This window comes from Ranitomeya imitator, chromosome 3 (assembly GCF_032444005.1).
Source record: "Ranitomeya imitator isolate aRanImi1 chromosome 3, aRanImi1.pri, whole genome shotgun sequence".
Lineage (NCBI taxonomy): Eukaryota > Metazoa > Chordata > Amphibia > Anura > Dendrobatidae > Ranitomeya > Ranitomeya imitator.
The window spans coordinates 424,412,498-424,429,004 of record NC_091284.1 but is presented as its reverse complement, the minus strand read 5'-3'; the positions used below and the strand labels follow the sequence as shown (position 1 = coordinate 424,429,004).

Genomic DNA, 16,507 nt, shown 5'->3' with positions numbered 1-16,507 from the left:
CCTGCTGGGAGCTAGATACCCGGGCTTCTCCAACAAACTCCATATTCTAGTCAATCAGCTGTTCCTCACCGCTAAGCTACACATTGCAACAAAATGGAAAACAACTACCCTATCTCTTTCCTCAGTAATTGACAAGATGAACACTATCATGTTATGTGAACGAATACAAGCTACAAGAGAGGACTCATGGGAGCCTTACTATCAAATATGGAGACCGTGGATTGAAAGGAACTCTAGCAGTAATCTTGACCAAGTCCTAACACTATCTCTATGAGGCCAATCTGGTGTTAAATTGCCTTCCTTTGATTGGGTCCTTATACCCGACCATTGATAGTACTCTGACGCAGTAATGGATCTCTTCCCCCCTTCCCCCCCCCCCTTGTCTTTTTCAACCACCTGTCTTTGTCTCCGTGTTTAACTGTATTGTTTAATTACCATCAAGGTTAATTTAGAATTTGATAATATTCATATATACTCCCCTGCGAGGGATTTTGTTGTGAAACTTTCTTGGTTTTTTGTTGAAAAATAAAAACTTGTTGAAACAAAAAAAAAAAAAAAAAAAAAAATTAACCTGCAAATATGCGGTTAATCTGCAGGGTAATTGCGTAACTAACTAGTTATTGAGCAAACCTGTTTGAATAAGGTGTTATCTGGGGTGTCATCGGTGCGTCGGCATGACAACCAGAGGTCTCCTTGAGACCTCTATGGTTGTTAGTGCCGGATTGCTATGAGCGCCACCCAGTTTTCAGCGCTCATAGCAACTCGGCAATTCAGCTACATACAGGCGATGTGAACATCGCCTGTATGTAGCTGAGCCGATCAAGTTGTGCCAGCTTCCAACCTCCTTTGGAGACTATTGAAGCATGGCAGAAGTAAAAAAAAAAAAAAAAAAAAATGTGTAAATCTCCTCCCTTTTTGCCCCATTCAAAATAAAATAAAAATCAAACCTACACATATTTGGTATCGCCGCGTTCAAAATAGTCTGATCTATCAATATAAAAAAAATTATCCTGATTGCTAAAAGGTGTAGCGATAAAGTAAAAAACGCAAGAATTACACTTTTTTTTTTTTTTTTGGGTCGCCGCAACATTGCATTAAAATGCAATAACGCGCAATCAAAAGATTGTATCTGCACCAATTTGTTATAATTAAAAACGTCAGCTCAGTGCGGGAAAAAATAAACCTCAACCAACCCGAGATCACAAAAAATGGAGACTCTACGGTTATTGGAAAATTGCACAAATTTTTTTCTTTTTCTTTTTTCTTTCGCAAAGTTTGGAATTGTTTTTTTTTTCACCACTTAGATAAAAAAAGAACCTAGACCTGTTCGGTGTCTATGAGCTCGTAATGAGCTGGAGAATCATAACTGTGCAAAAAAGCAAGTGTGAGATTGCCCCTTTTTTTTTTTTGCAATTTCACCGCACTTGGAATTTTGTTTCCCATTTTCTAGTACACAACATTGTAAAATCAATGGCGTTGTTCAAAAGTACAACTCGTCCCGCAAAAAAATAAACCCTCACATGGCCATATTGACGGAAAAGTAAAAAAGTTATGGCTCTGGGAAGGAGGGGAGCGAAAAACGAAAGCAGAAAACAAAAAAAAAGGTTGTCATAAAGGGGTTAACAAACTATTTATAGCCGTTATATTTTAATGAAAACCCTCTGGCACTGTATCGATTTTCAGGTGACCTATGGAGTTATGATTTCTTCAGTGGCGAGTTTGTGGTATCTCCAGAACCAGACACAAGTGTGCATACAATTGATACACAAACGCACAAGTTCATCATTATTGGCAGCGATGGTCTTTGGAACATGGTAACTGCACAGGATGCGGTGTCACTGTGCCAAGAGCAAGAGAAGTCCTATGTTAATGTGAGTATGAGAATTACAATGTGGCTAGTGTGTGTATCCAAATGTAATTTTTCAGTTGGGTGTGTGTTTTTTTTTTTTTTTTTCTTCTATAACCCCTTTACCCCCAACCGTAGTTAGCACGTTAATGACCGGGCCAATTTTTACCACTGTCGCTTTTATGAGGTAATAACTCTGGAACACTTCAGTAGATCCAGGTGATTGACTTTTTTTTTTTCTGTGACATATTGTACTTCATGACGGTGGTAAAATTTGTTTGAAATGACTTGGGTTTGGGGGGAGAAAAAACTACTACTTTACGTCAAATTTGGAACCAATTTTTTTTTTTTTTTTTCAGTTAGGAAGTTAGAAGGGTGAAAAGTTGACCAGCGGTCAAAAAAGACCTGTTCCTTGTGTGGTACAAGTGATTAGGCGACTTTATTCAGGTTGGTGCGATTACAGCGATACTAGATTTATATCGGGTTTTTATGTTTGGCAGCTGTTACACACTAAGGCTACGTTCACATATGCGTTGTGCGGTGCTGCGTCGGCGACGCAACGCACAACGCAAACAAGAACGCATGCAAAACGCATAGTTTTGTGACGCATGCGTCCTTTTTTGGCCAGATTTTGGACGGAAAAAAAAATGCAACTTGCTGCATCCTCTGCCGCATGCGCCAAAAAAGATGCATGCATCACAAAACGCATGTTTATTCGCCCCCATGTTAAATATAGGGGTGCATGCGTCGCCGCGGTTGCGCCCGACGCAGCCCGGCAGAACGCTAATGTGAACGTAGCCTAAAAGACGCTTTTTATTGCGAAAACTAGTTTTTGCATCACTACATATTGAAATCTATAGTTTTTCCATATTTTGACCCAGATAGTCACGTGACGGCTTTTTTTGCAGGACCGAGATCTGCTACTGCGCAAGCGTGGGGCGGCGCCATCTTGGGGAAGGATATTTTTTATTTCTTCTGGGTCATTCCATGTCAAGTGAACCAATGATTTTTACCACTATATTTTTAATTCTTTTGAGATTTTGTTATTTGGTAATAGTGTGTCAGAGAAAGCAAAATATGAAGAAAAAAATTCTAGATTTCTTTTTTATTTTTATTTTAATTGATTTTCAAAGTTTGGAAAAAGTGTGAATTTCGGTGTTGCCTGCCTTTACATTTCTCCTCATAACTCAGGCTAGAAAAAAGATAGGGAAACAAAATAAACAATATTCTACTCAGAACTGTACAGGCTTTCACCAGATATGTCACAAGAGTATCTTTGATAATATTTTACCCATGCAAATGCTAAATTTTATAACTCCTTTCCGAAAAAAGTGTTTAATTTCAAAAACTGTACATGTGCCTGCTCTGCTCCTAGCCACATCTGTACCAAAATACAAGTTGGGATCGTGATGGGATCAGATTTCAAAAAATAAAACTATTACAGTCTCAATTTGAAAATCTCCAGTTCGGCTCTGTTCAGCCTGTGGTCTAACAGTGTGGGGTCTGTATTTACCAAATAATCCATGATTTTTAGATATTACTGTATTATTTTATTATGTTACCACTTAGAAGCAGGCGAGGACAGAGGAGAAAGCTTTGTTAGGGCTGAGAATGAGCAGGGGTAGACGGTGACTGCAGAGCAGATGAACGGCCGGCAGCTCGGGCCTCCAGAGGCCGTATTCACACCAAATCTTATCATCCAGGCAACTAACCAAATGGAGGGAGAAAAATATTCTTAGCATCCAGTTCATGTATTGTACGAACCAGGACTACGAAGCGGAGGAGAGTTTGTGAAAATCTCGGTTACAGGAAGCAGAAAGGGGACTCGGCAATACCGCACTGTCATCCCAGGTAGTGAACCAGAAATAAAGACAGTGACGTCCATGACGTGGTAGAAGGCGGCACAGGATCGGCAATGGATGACGTAACTGGTGATGTAACCTGTGAATATGATCGGCGCTGGCGGCTACTGTACTCTCCAATAATTTTGAAAATGAAGACGTAGAAAGAACTTTTCTGCAGCTTCTGGTCCAGCGCCGTCCTTTGTGCATCCAAGAAAACCAGACATTGTAAAAGTTACAAAAATCGGATATTAACTCAGGTGGAGCCGAGCACCATGACAGGCCGCACATACTCTGACACAGAAGGAAACGGCCATTGCTAGTAAGCGCTTATGGACAAGATTACATTTCACACACTAGAAGGGACACATTGATGATAACAGGCCAGTGTAAAAACCTACTATTGTTTGATTAGTTCATATTTTATAAAACGAGGATTTAACTACTGTACTATTCTTCTTAAACACTTCATAAATGACATGATTAGTGATGGAAAAAAATTGTTACATGTATAAATTGGTGGTAAAAATATTGGTTCTTTTAATCTTGTTTTTAACATATAATTAGGATGAGACTGTATTTAGAAAATCACACTTGAGGATATGATCACCTTTTTTCTTTTGGCTTGTTCAATGCATTCAGGTTGAAAATGCTGAGCAAGTTTTGATGGATTAAGATATACTTATTCTGGCACTTTGGTATTTGTTTTTGTGTTTCTTTATTGTTGCATATAAATGTTGAATTCAATAAGTTGTAATTTGAAAAGCAAAAAAAAAGAAACTCACACAAACATAAAATCAGATGATTCAAGGCCTAAAAAAAAATACAAATTTGATGGGTCCCAAGTTGAGTCCCTGTACAAATATGCATGTGTGTTACCTGTGTCCTTGTTTATGTTTTCACAATTTTAAAACATTTGCTTTTTTCACAATTGCGCATCAAAATTTTTAATTTGATTTCTCCAAAACAAAATATAAAGAAACATAGTCTGATGACATATCAAATGAAAGCCGGTACTGTTCTGAGAAAAATGATGCCTCTCCCAACTCTTTATCTTAATTCTAGCCCGAGATATGATAACAAATGTAAAGCCATACCAGACCAAAATCTGCGCTTTTTCAAAACGTTAGAAATCTGTAAAAAATTAACTGATGAAGAAGAAAATTCAAAACTTTTAATTTGTAATTGACTAAAGTTGTACTTCATAAAAACAAAAAATAAAAATTCATATTTGGATCACTTGATATGGAGTAACCCTTCTCTAACAAGCTGACACATGCGCAATAGCAGCTATCGGATCTCTATAAACACCAATAGCTGCTACTGCGTATGCGTGGCGGGCGCCATTTTCAAATTGATTTTTTTTTTTGTACTTGATCAATAATATGAACAGTTATTACTAGGACACTAAACATGTGATTTATGCTGCAGTGCAAGTGCCACGGCTGACACCTGCACTGCAGAAGGTTTTTGTTTTTTCTTCATTATGTACAGGTATTCATTATGTAAACTACGGGGCAAGTCAGTGAGTGATCAGTGACCTGTCGGCAGTCTGCATTATGAATATCTAATCAGAGCACCATTTGAAGACCCCTGAAGCACGAGCATATCATTAACTCAAAACTGAAAATGAAGACTAAACAACAACCACAAGACAGAATTCATCAAGCAACGTATCATTGTAATCAGTATAACTGCACCGACCTGACACTGTCTATAGGTTACTGGGCACAATCCTGCTGAAAGGTTCCCTTTAAAGACTGTTAACCATCGGGAAGGTGTTAAAAAGAAGAAAAAAAATCTAGCGACTTCTACATTCCCAAATGCACACTCCTTCTGAGCTCCTCAATGTGTCTCAACTGTAGTTCTCGTCCACATGTTTGACATTACTCCAAAAAGGGAGAAACCACTTAATTTATGGTGTGTGTGTGTGTTTCCAGCAAGACAAGCTGGACAGAATGAATGGGCAGGAAGCTGGCATATTTGTAGACTTCACTCTGCAACACCATACGCATGCTTGTGTAATTCTCAAAATGGGGTCTTGACTGAGGAGCTTTTGTTTCAGAAAACACCAATCCCTTCAAATGTGAAGTAGTCATTATTTACAAAAATATTTTTGTGCATTTTGTTAAAAAAAAAAAAAAAAAAGAAGAAAAAGAAAAGAAAATGTGCTGTTAAATGGGTGATGAGTGAGCGTGCTTGGGCATCGTATTATCAGAGCATGCTCAGGTGTTATGAGTAGATCAGGCGTGCTCGAATGATATGTTGAAGTTGCCACTGCTGCCTGATTCGTGGCTGTTAGGCATCCTCAACACATGCTAAACTTTTAACTCTTGTAATATCCAATAAAAAAACTTTTAGCAAATGCTTATATAAAGTAGATGCAGTGGGGGAAATGGATATTTGACCCCTTGCAGAGTTTGTAAGTTTGGCCAGTGACAAAGACATGAACAGACTAATAATTTTAAGGGAACGTTAATTTTAACATTGAGAGAGAGCGAGAATATTATAAATAAAATCCAGAAAATCACATAAAATCCAGAAAATTCATTGTATAACATTATTTGCATTTTGCAGTGAGAAATAAGTATTTAATCCCCTACCAACCATTAAGAGTTCTGACTCCTACAGACCAGTTAGGCTATGTGCACACGTTGTGGATTGGCCTGTGGTATTTTCAGTGCGGATTCTGCATCTCTTGGCAGAAAACGCAGGTCAAAATCTACGCGTCTTTTATGCGGATTGTGTGTATTTCATGTGTTTTTCCTATAATAGAATGGGTGCAGAAACACAAAGAATTGACATGGTCCTTTTTTTTTTTTTTAAACCGCTGCGGATTCCGTGCGGAATTTTCCACACCATTAGCACAGCATTTTTATTCTCCCATTGATTTAGATTGTACTGTAAATCACTTGCGGTTCTGCAGCGTTTCTGCACAGAAAAAAACGCTGCGGATTCGCAGTAAATCCGCAACGTGTACACATAGCCTTAGACGCTCCTAATCAACTCGTTACCTGCATTACAGACAGCTGTCTTACATAGTCACCTTTATAAAAGACTCCTGTCCACAGACTCAATTAATCAGTCAGACTCTAACCTCTACAACGTGGGCAAGACCAAAGAGCTTTCTAAGGATGTCAGTGACAAGATCATAGACCTACACAAAGCTGGAATGGGCTACAAAACCATAAGTAAGACACTGGGTGAGAAGGAGACAATAGTAAGACAATGGAAGAAATACAAAATGACTGTCAATCAACATCTTTCTGGGGCATCATACAAAAACCACCTCGTGGGGGTATCCTTGATCATGAGGAAGTTGAGAGATCAGCCTAAAACTACACGGGGGGGAAGTTTATAATCTCAAGGCAGCTGGGACCAGAGTCGCCAAAAAAAACAAAAAACATTGGTATCCCATTACGCCGTAGAGGTGTAAAATCCTACAGTGCCCCCAAGATCCCCCTGCTCAAGAACGCACATATGCAGGCTCGTCTGAAGTTTGCCAATGAACACCTGGATGATTCTGTAAGTGATTGGGAGAAGGTGATGTGGTCAGATGACACAAAAACTGAGGACTTTGGCATTAACTCAAGTCGCTGTGTTTGGAGGGAGAAACCAGGGATTCAAGCTTCAGGAGGCTAATTTGCATATTCCAGGTGCCTTCTGGGAGAAGCGAAGTCTCCCTAAGCTAGAAGATCGTTGGATACAGCCGGGACCAGCTGCTTCGAAAGCATCACCAAACCAGGGATTCAAGCTTCAGGAGGCTAATTTGCATATTCCAGGTGCCTTCTGGGAGAAGCGAAGTCTCCCTAAGCTAGAAGATCGTTGGATACAGCCGGGACCAGCTGCTTCGAAAGCATCACCAAACCAGGGATTCAAGCTTCAGGAGGCTAATTTGCATATTCCAGGTGCCTTCTGGGAGAAGCGAAGTCTCCCTAAGCTAGAAGATCGTTGGATACAGCCGGGACCAGCTGCTTCGAAAGCATCACCAAACCAGGGATTCAAGCTTCAGGAGGCTAATTTGCATATTCCAGGTGCCTTCTGGGAGAAGCGAAGTCTCCCTAAGCTAGAAGATCGTTGGATACAGCCGGGACCAGCTGCTTCGAAAGCATCACCAAACCAGGGATTCAAGCTTCAGGAGGCTAATTTGCATATTCCAGGTGCCTTCTGGGAGAAGCGAAGTCTCCCTAAGCTAGAAGATCGTTGGATACAGCCGGGACCAGCTGCTTCGAAAGCATCACCAAACCAGGGATTCAAGCTTCAGGAGGCTAATTTGCATATTCCAGGTGCCTTCTGGGAGAAGCGAAGTCTCCCTAAGCTAGAAGATCGTTGGGTACAGCCGGGACCAGCTGCTTCGAAAGCATCACCAAACCAGGGATTCAAGCTTTAGGAGGCTAATTTGCATATTCCAGGTGCCTTCTGGGAGAAGCGAAGTCTCCCTAAGCTAGAAGATCGTTGGGTACAGCCGGGACCAGCTGCTTCGAAAGCATCACCAAACCAGGGATTCAAGCTTTAGGAGGCTAATTTGCATATTCCAGGTGCCTTCTGGGAGAAGCGAAGTCTCCCGAAGCTAGAAGATCGTTGGGTACAGCCGGGACCAGCTGCTTCGAAAGCATCACCAAACCAGGGATTCAAGCTTTAGGAGGCTAATTTGCATATTCCAGGTGCCTTCTGGGAGAAGCGAAGTCTCCCTAAGCTAGAAGATCGTTGGGTACAGCCGGGACCAGCTGCTTCGAAAGCATCACCAAACCAGGGATTCAAGCTTTAGGAGGCTAATTTGCATATTCCAGGTGAATTTTTGCCTGTAGGACATTATTGCAAGAGAGCTTGGCTGAGTAGATTACACAAGAAGGAAAACACACAGCAAGTCAGCAGGATCTAGGAGCAACATGGCAGATGTGACAACCTACATGGTGAGCTGCAGCATGTGCTACATGTTCACAGATCGACCAGAAGAAGAATCCAATTTCACCTGTCAGAAGTGTAGACTAGTGGCCCTTTTAGAAGAAAAGGTGCGGGGTCTGGAAGAAAGAATAGCAACTTTGAAACTCATCAAAGAGAATGAAGACTTTCTAGACAGAACAGAAGCATCTCTACTGGTCACAGAAGGTGCAAAAAGTGTCAGAGAACCTCCAAAAGCAGATGAGTGGAAGCATGTGACCAAAAGAAGCAAGAAGACCATGGAGAAATCACCAACCACACAACTGAAGAACCGATATCAAATCTTTGTAGAGGATGAAGATGGCACACCTAAGAATGAAGCAATACCAGCAAGCAAAAAAGAAAAGGGCACACAGCAACAAGTGACAGCAAAAAGTACAGCCAAGAAGCAACGAAGAGTGGTGGTGGTGGGAGACTCACTACTGAGAGGCACCGAAGCAGCCATCTGCAGACCGGACATAACTGCAAGAGAAGTATGCTGCCTTCCAGGTGCGATGATCAAGGATGTGACCGATAGGATACCAAAGCTCTTCAGCTCCAAGGACGTCCACCCATTTCTTCTGATACATGTTGGCACCAATGACACGGCAAGGAAGGACCTACCGACAATCTGCAAGGACTTTGAAGAGTTGGGGAAGAAAGTAAAGGAACTGGATGCACAGGTAGTTTTTTCTTCTATCCTTCCAGTAGACGGGCATGGCACCAGGAGATGGAACAGGATCCTTGATGCAAACAACTGGCTAAGACGATGGTGCAGACAACAAGGATTTGGATTCCTGGACCACGGTGTGAATTACTGGTATGATGGACTCCTCGCCAGAGACGGACTACACCTCAACAAACCTGGGAAACGCACATTCGCCAGAAGACTCGCTACACTCATCAGGAGGGCGTTAAACTAGAAGAAGAGGGGACGGGAAGAAAAACATTAGACTCGAACAAAGACGACCCAGGAAAACATACTCAGAAGGGAGGTAAGAACATTTCTAAAACAATCCACAGTGAGGAGATTGGAACAAAACAAAATCCTCTAACCTGCATGCTCGCAAACGCCAGAAGCCTGACAAACAAGATGGAAGAACTAGAAGCAGAAATATCTACAGGTAACTTTGACATAGTGGGAATAACCGAGATATGGTTAGATGAAAGCTAAGACTGGGCAGTTAACTTACAGGGTTACAGTCTGTTTAGAAAGGATCGTAAAAATCGGAGAGGAGGAGGGGTTTGTCTCTATGTAAAGTCTTGTCTAAAGTCCACTTTAAGGGAGGATATTAGCGAAGGGAATGAGGATGTCGAGTCCATATGGGTTGAAATTTCATGGAGGGAAAAATGGTAACAAAATTCTCATTGGGGTCTGTTACAAACCCCCAAATATAACAGAAAGCATGGAAAGTCTACTTCTAAAGCAGATAGATGAAGCTGCAACCCATAATGAGGTCCTGGTTATGGGGGACTTTAACTACCCGGATATTAACTGGGAAACAGAAACCTGTGAAACCCATAAAGGCAACAGGTTTCTGCTAATAACCAAGAAAAATTATCTTTCACAATTGGTGCAGAATCCAACCAGAGGAGCAGCACTTTTAGACCTAATACTATCTAATAGACCTGACAGAATAACAAATCTGCAGGTGGTTGGGCATTTAGGAAATAGCGACCACAATATTGTGCAGTTTCACCTGTCTTTCACTAGGGGGACTTGTCAGGGAGTCACAAAAACATTGAACTTTAGGAAGGCAAAGTTTGAACAGCTTAGAGATGCCCTTAATCTGGTAGACTGGGACAATATCCTCAGAAATGAGAATACAGATAATAAATGGGAAATGTTTAAGAACATCCTAAATAGGCAGTGTAAGCGGTTTATACCTTGTGGGAATAAAAGGACTAGAAATAGGAAAAACCCAATGTGGCTAAACAAAGAAGTAAGACAGGCAATTAACAGTAAAAAGAAAGCATTTGCACTACTAAAGCAGGATGGCACCATTGAAGCTCTAAAAAACTATAGGGAGAAAAATACTTTATCTAAAAAACTAATTAAAGCTGCCAAAAAGGAAACAGAGAAGCACATTGCTAAGGAGAGTAAAACTAATCCCAAACTGTTCTTCAACTATATCAATAGTAAAAGAATAAAAACTGAAAATGTAGGCCCCTTAAAAAATAGTGAGGAAAGAATGGTTGTAGATGACGAGGAAAAAGCTAACATATTAAACACCTTCTTCTCCACGGTATTCACGGTGGAAAATGAAATGCTAGGTGAAATCCCAAGAAACAATGAAAACCCTATATTAAGGGTCACCAATCTAACCCAAGAAGAGGTGCGAAACCGGCTAAATAAGATTAAAATAGATAAATCTCCGGGTCCGGATGGCATACACCCACGAGTACTAAGAGAACTAAGTAATGTAATAGATAAACCATTATTTCTTATTTTTAGTGACTCTATAGCGACAGGGTCTGTTCCGCAGGACTGGCGCATAGCAAATGTGGTGCCAATATTCAAAAAGGGCTCTAAAAGTGAACCTGGAAATTATAGGCCAGTAAGTCTAACCTCTATTGTTGGTAAAATATTTGAAGGGTTTCTGAGGGATGTTATTCTGGATTATCTCAATGAGAATAACTGTTTAACTCCATATCAGCATGGGTTTATGAGAAATCGCTCCTGTCAAACCAATCTAATCAGTTTTTATGAAGAGGTAAGCTATAGACTGGACCACGGTGAGTCATTGGACGTGGTATATCTCGATTTTTCCAAAGCGTTTGATACCGTGCCGCACAAGAGGTTGGTACACAAAATGAGAATGCTTGGTCTGGGGGAAAATGTGTGTAAATGGGTTAGTAACTGGCTTAGTGATAGAAAGCAGAGGGTGGTTATAAATGGTATAGTCTCTAACTGGGTCGCTGTGACCAGTGGGGTACCGCAGGGGTCAGTATTGGGACCTGTTCTCTTCAACATATTCATTAATGATCTGGTAGAAGGTTTACACAGTAAAATATCGATATTTGCAGATGATACAAAACTATGTAAAGCAGTTAATACAAGAGAAGATAGTATTCTGCTACAGATGGATCTGGATAAGTTGGAAACTTGGGCTGAAAGGTGGCAGATGAGGTTTAACAATGATAAATGTAAGGTTATACACATGGGAAGAGGGAATCAATATCACCATTACACACTGAACGGGAAACCACTGGGTAAATCTGACAGGGAGAAGGACTTGGGGATCCTAGTTAATGATAAACTTACCTGGAGCAGCCAGTGCCAGGCAGCAGCTGCCAAGGCAAACAGGATCATGGGGTGCATTAAAAGAGGTCTGGATACACATGATGAGAGCATTATACTGCCTCTGTACAAATCCCTAGTTAGACCGCACATGGAGTACTGTGTCCAGTTTTGGGCACCGGTGCTCAGGAAGGATATAATGGAACTAGAGAGAGTACAAAGGAGGGCAACAAAATTAATAAAGGGGATGGGAGAACTACAATACCCAGATAGATTAGCGAAATTGGGATTATTTAGTCTAGAAAAAAGACGACTGAGGGGCGATCTAATAACCATGTATAAGTATATAAGGGGACAATACAAATATCTCGCTGAGGATCTGTTTATACCAAGGAAGGTGATGGGCACAAGGGGGCATTCTTTGCGTCTGGAGGAGAGAAGGTTTTTCCACCAACATAGAAGAGGATTCTTTACTGTTAGGGCAGTGAGAATCTGGAATTGCTTGCCTGAGGAGGTGGTGATGGCGAACTCAGTCGAGGGGTTCAAGAGAGGCCTGGATGTCTTCCTGGAGCAGAACAATATTGTATCATACAATTATTAGGTTCTGTAGAAGGACGTAGATCTGGGTACTTATTATGATGGAATATAGGCTGAACTGGATGGACAAATGTCTTTTTTCGGCCTTACTAACTATGTTACTATGTTACTATGACCCAAAGATCACCATCCCCACTGTCAAGCATGGAGGTGGAAACATTGTTTTGGGGGTTTTTCTCTATTAGGCACAGGACTACTTCACCACATCAATGGGATAATGGAAGGAGCCATGTACCGTAAAATCCTGAGTGACAACCTCCTTCCCTCAACCTGGACATTAAAAATGGGTCGTGGCTGGGTCTTCCAGCAAGACAATGACACAAAACATATAGCCAAGGCAGCAAAGGAGTGGCTCGAAAAGAAGCACATTAAGGTCATGGAGTGGCCTAGCAAGTCTCCAGACCTTAATCCCATAGAAAACCTATGGAGGGAGTTAAAACTCCGAGTTGCCAAGCAACAACCTCAAAATCTTAATGATTTAGAGATGATCTGCAAAGAGGAGTGGACCAAAATTCCTCCTGACATGTGCGCAAACCTCATCATAGACTACAAAAAAACTTCTGACTGCTGTGCTTGCCAACAAGGGTTTTGCCACCAAGTATTAAGTCTTGTTTGCCAGAGGGATCAAATACTTATTTCTCACTGCAAAATGCAAATTTATAAAATGTATACAATGTGATTTTCTGGATTTTATTTTTGATATTCTACCTCTCAATGTTAAAATGACCCTACCCTTAAAATTATAGACAATTCATGTCTTGTTCAGTGGGCAAACTTACAAAATCAGCAAGGGATCAAATACTTATTTCCCCCACTGTAAATATTGTTCATGAAATGGTTAAGGGCATAACAATTTTAAAATGTATCAAATTTCCACAAAATAGAATTGACCGTGGCCATAAGATAAATGTGTGAGCAATATCCAATTCCAGAATCGCTGAGATACATAGTCAGTAGAACCATGCCAGAGTTATTACCACGTAAAGTGGATTTGAATAATTTTGCCAGGTCAGGAAGGTGAAAATTGCCTTGAGAGGGAAGAAAGGGGTATAATATAAACTTAGCATTTTAATGTGTCTCTCTCCCCCCCCCCCCCCCCACTGTTTTCTAAATATTACTTTTGGATTTCAGGGAGAGTGCAGACAGTCTTTTGCAAAAATGCTCGTGAGCCGAGCACTTACCCAATGGAGACATCGTATGCTACGAGCAGACAACACTAGTGCCATTGTCATTTGTATCTCCCCACAATCGGAAAAGCAAAGATGTTGTACTAATGAAGAGCTAGTGATTAACTTATCTGACAGTACGCACTACAACAGCCAGGACACGCACCTCGTGTCAACATCGCGATGTTCCACCCCACCAATCAAGGTAAAACCCGTAGAGATCAATTTTTCAACTTGAAGGGAAAAAAAAACCAGCTTCTTCTTACAGACTAAAATATTTTTGGCTTGTGTTTTATCCTTTTTAGATTTTATACTTCAACTTTAATAGCCAACTTTTATTTTATTTATCGATTCGACTTGGGATTTTAATTATGGATTTACTTATTTAAGATTTGCGATGTGTTTTTTTTTTTAAAGGGGTTCTTCAGGATTGAATATAAAATACTACTTTTAGTAATGTATCACTGTTTTAAAAATTAGCAAATCCTAAATAGGGATGTAATAGTTGAAAAATTAAAATGACTGCTGTGAGGCCATGTTTACACAACCGTATCTTTCAGCCGAGTTCTGCCCATGAGAAAAAGAGTATCTCATTATAAATATCCAGACTTCTCTTACCATACATGAAGAGTGGGCAGAGCGTCTACTGCACATGCTCCGTCACCTGGCTAAACATGCTATGATCGCTTTGTCAGTATAACAATGGGGCAGTCATTAATTCTGTAGCTAATTGCAATTGCTTTGTGTAGGAGGTAAAGTATATATGAATTTAGTTATGACATTTAACTTGTTCTATTCCTGAAGAACCCCTTTAATCTTACGTGTATTCCATTAATCTGTTGCTTATGCGGTGAACGTACAATGGTATTTAAAGGGAACCTGTCACCTGAATTTGGCGGGACTGGTTTTGGGTCATATGGGCGGAGTTTTCGGGTGTTTGATTCACCCTTTCCTTACCCGCTGGCTGCATGCTGGCTGCAATATTGGTTTGAAGTTCATTATCTGTCCTCCATAGTACACGCCTGCATAAGGCAAGATTGCCTTGCGCAGGCATGTACTATGGAGGACAGAGAATGAACTTCAATCCAATATTGCAGCCAGCGGGTAAGGAAAGGGTGAATCAAACACCCGAAAACTCCGCCCATATGACCCAAAACCAGTCCCGCCAAATTCAGGTGACAGAGTCCCTTTAATGTTTTTAAATGGTGTTTGGTGTGCCTGCCTTACTGATTTTGCTCTTGTCCTGATTTTTCCTCGATCCCTCCATTCCTAATGAAACCTCACATGAGGATGACAGCCATTGTGCGCAGGGGTGATATTCCATCTACAGTGAAAAGTGCAGTGGGGCAGATCACCGGCTGCAGAATGTCACATGCCATCTATGCCTTATGGATATCAAAGCTTTATAGTGTTAGAGAATCTGTCACCAGGTTTTTACCACTTAATCTGAGAGCTGCATAATGTTGAAAAAGAGATCCTGAATCCAATGATGTGTCACTTACTGACTGCTTGCTGTAAGTTAACTAAAATCAGATTTGAGCAGGAGATTATCACTTCGAGGACTAGTAAGCCTGCTGCCATGTAGTCTTCCGTATTCATGAGTTCTGTATAACCTCACCACTGATTTGTAGCTTTCTGAGAACTGGTAGATCTGCAGCCAATTAATACAAGGATTTCTAAAAAGTACTGCAAGCTGCTCAGTAAGTGGCACATTGCTGGAATCAGGGCCTGTCGCTGCATTATGTTACACTCAGATTAGGTAGCAAAAAGATTCCCTTTTACGTTAGGATGTGCAGTTTTTAAGCCAATTATATACAGTACTTTTAAGCACATTTTTAATTTCAGGATGGTCATAGAACGGGAGTTTTTTACTCAAATTTCTCTAAATTAATTCCAGTAGACATATTTTGAATTTATATTCTCCCTACGTAAACACTATTGCTAGTTGTGTTTTTGTTTTTTATGAAACTTAAAATCCATAGTATTTTTTTCTAGAAACTACTGCAGATTTGTTGCAATATTTAACAAACTAATCACAAACCGGGATATTTGGCTTTCAGGTAAAATTTCAGTTTGATTCTAAAAGCACTCTAATCCTTTTCATGTGAACTTAGACCATCCCTGAACACTTGGACATGTGTACTCAAAAGTTTAATGTTTCATTACTTGCTGTTCTCTAACAAGTAGTGAATTTCACAACAGGTGTTTGCTCCATGAATCTGCCAATAAATTTCAGGCTTCAGTTTAAAGAGGTAGTCGGATCCAAATCGATAAGTCTATAGTCACTGTGATTACAGACTTATGAATCCCCCCAGTACACAGTGTGCTGCAGGAATTCACTGGTTTCTGACCCAAGGCCGTTGAGTATGTATGCGTCATACATAGTCTAGGCCAGGGTCCGTCTAGTAGTCGTGGCCTCGTTTACCTTTTAGTGATTCGGCCATCCAGTGGGCCTGGCCAACTAGAGGGTGCGGCCTTGCTCCACACAGGTGTATGGACTGGAGGCTGCGCCCAGTTCCTCAGAGGAGAATGTATAATGCATTCATATTCTTTTGATCCGACGCAGAAACTGGTGAATCCCTGCAGCGGCCAATGCATGTGCTGGGGAAGGGACTTAAAGTCAGCAGTCACAGAGTGACTGCAGACTCATCAATTTGGACTGGACAAAGCCTTTAAATAGTCACCCTCATCATGCTGTTCACATTTTGACATCATGAGACCAAGACGACACCTTACAAATAATAATCAACAGTGCCTCGCCGTAGTGAAGCTTCCAGCAGGATTTTCTCAGATTCAAGTGGCCACTGAGCTTAGTGTCATCAGCAGGTTGCAACCCATACAGAGCTAGTCTGGAAGAGTCACAGAAAGGTAGAGAAGTGGACATCCTTTGGCCACC

At 40.9% G+C, this 16,507-nt stretch overlaps 1 protein-coding gene across 2 annotated transcripts in view; it reads left to right on the top strand.

The window, feature by feature from the left end:
* The window catches only part of PPM1D (protein phosphatase, Mg2+/Mn2+ dependent 1D), an 80,736-nt gene that overhangs the window by 58,799 nt on the left and 5,430 nt on the right, over positions 1-16,507 (top strand). For both annotated transcript variants that reach the window (XM_069757225.1, XM_069757224.1), the window contains exons 4-5: positions 1,684-1,871; positions 13,577-13,816. In XM_069757225.1, the coding sequence (XP_069613326.1) occupies positions 1,684-1,871; positions 13,577-13,816 (428 nt within the window). The remainder of the gene's footprint in view (positions 1-1,683; positions 1,872-13,576; positions 13,817-16,507) is intronic.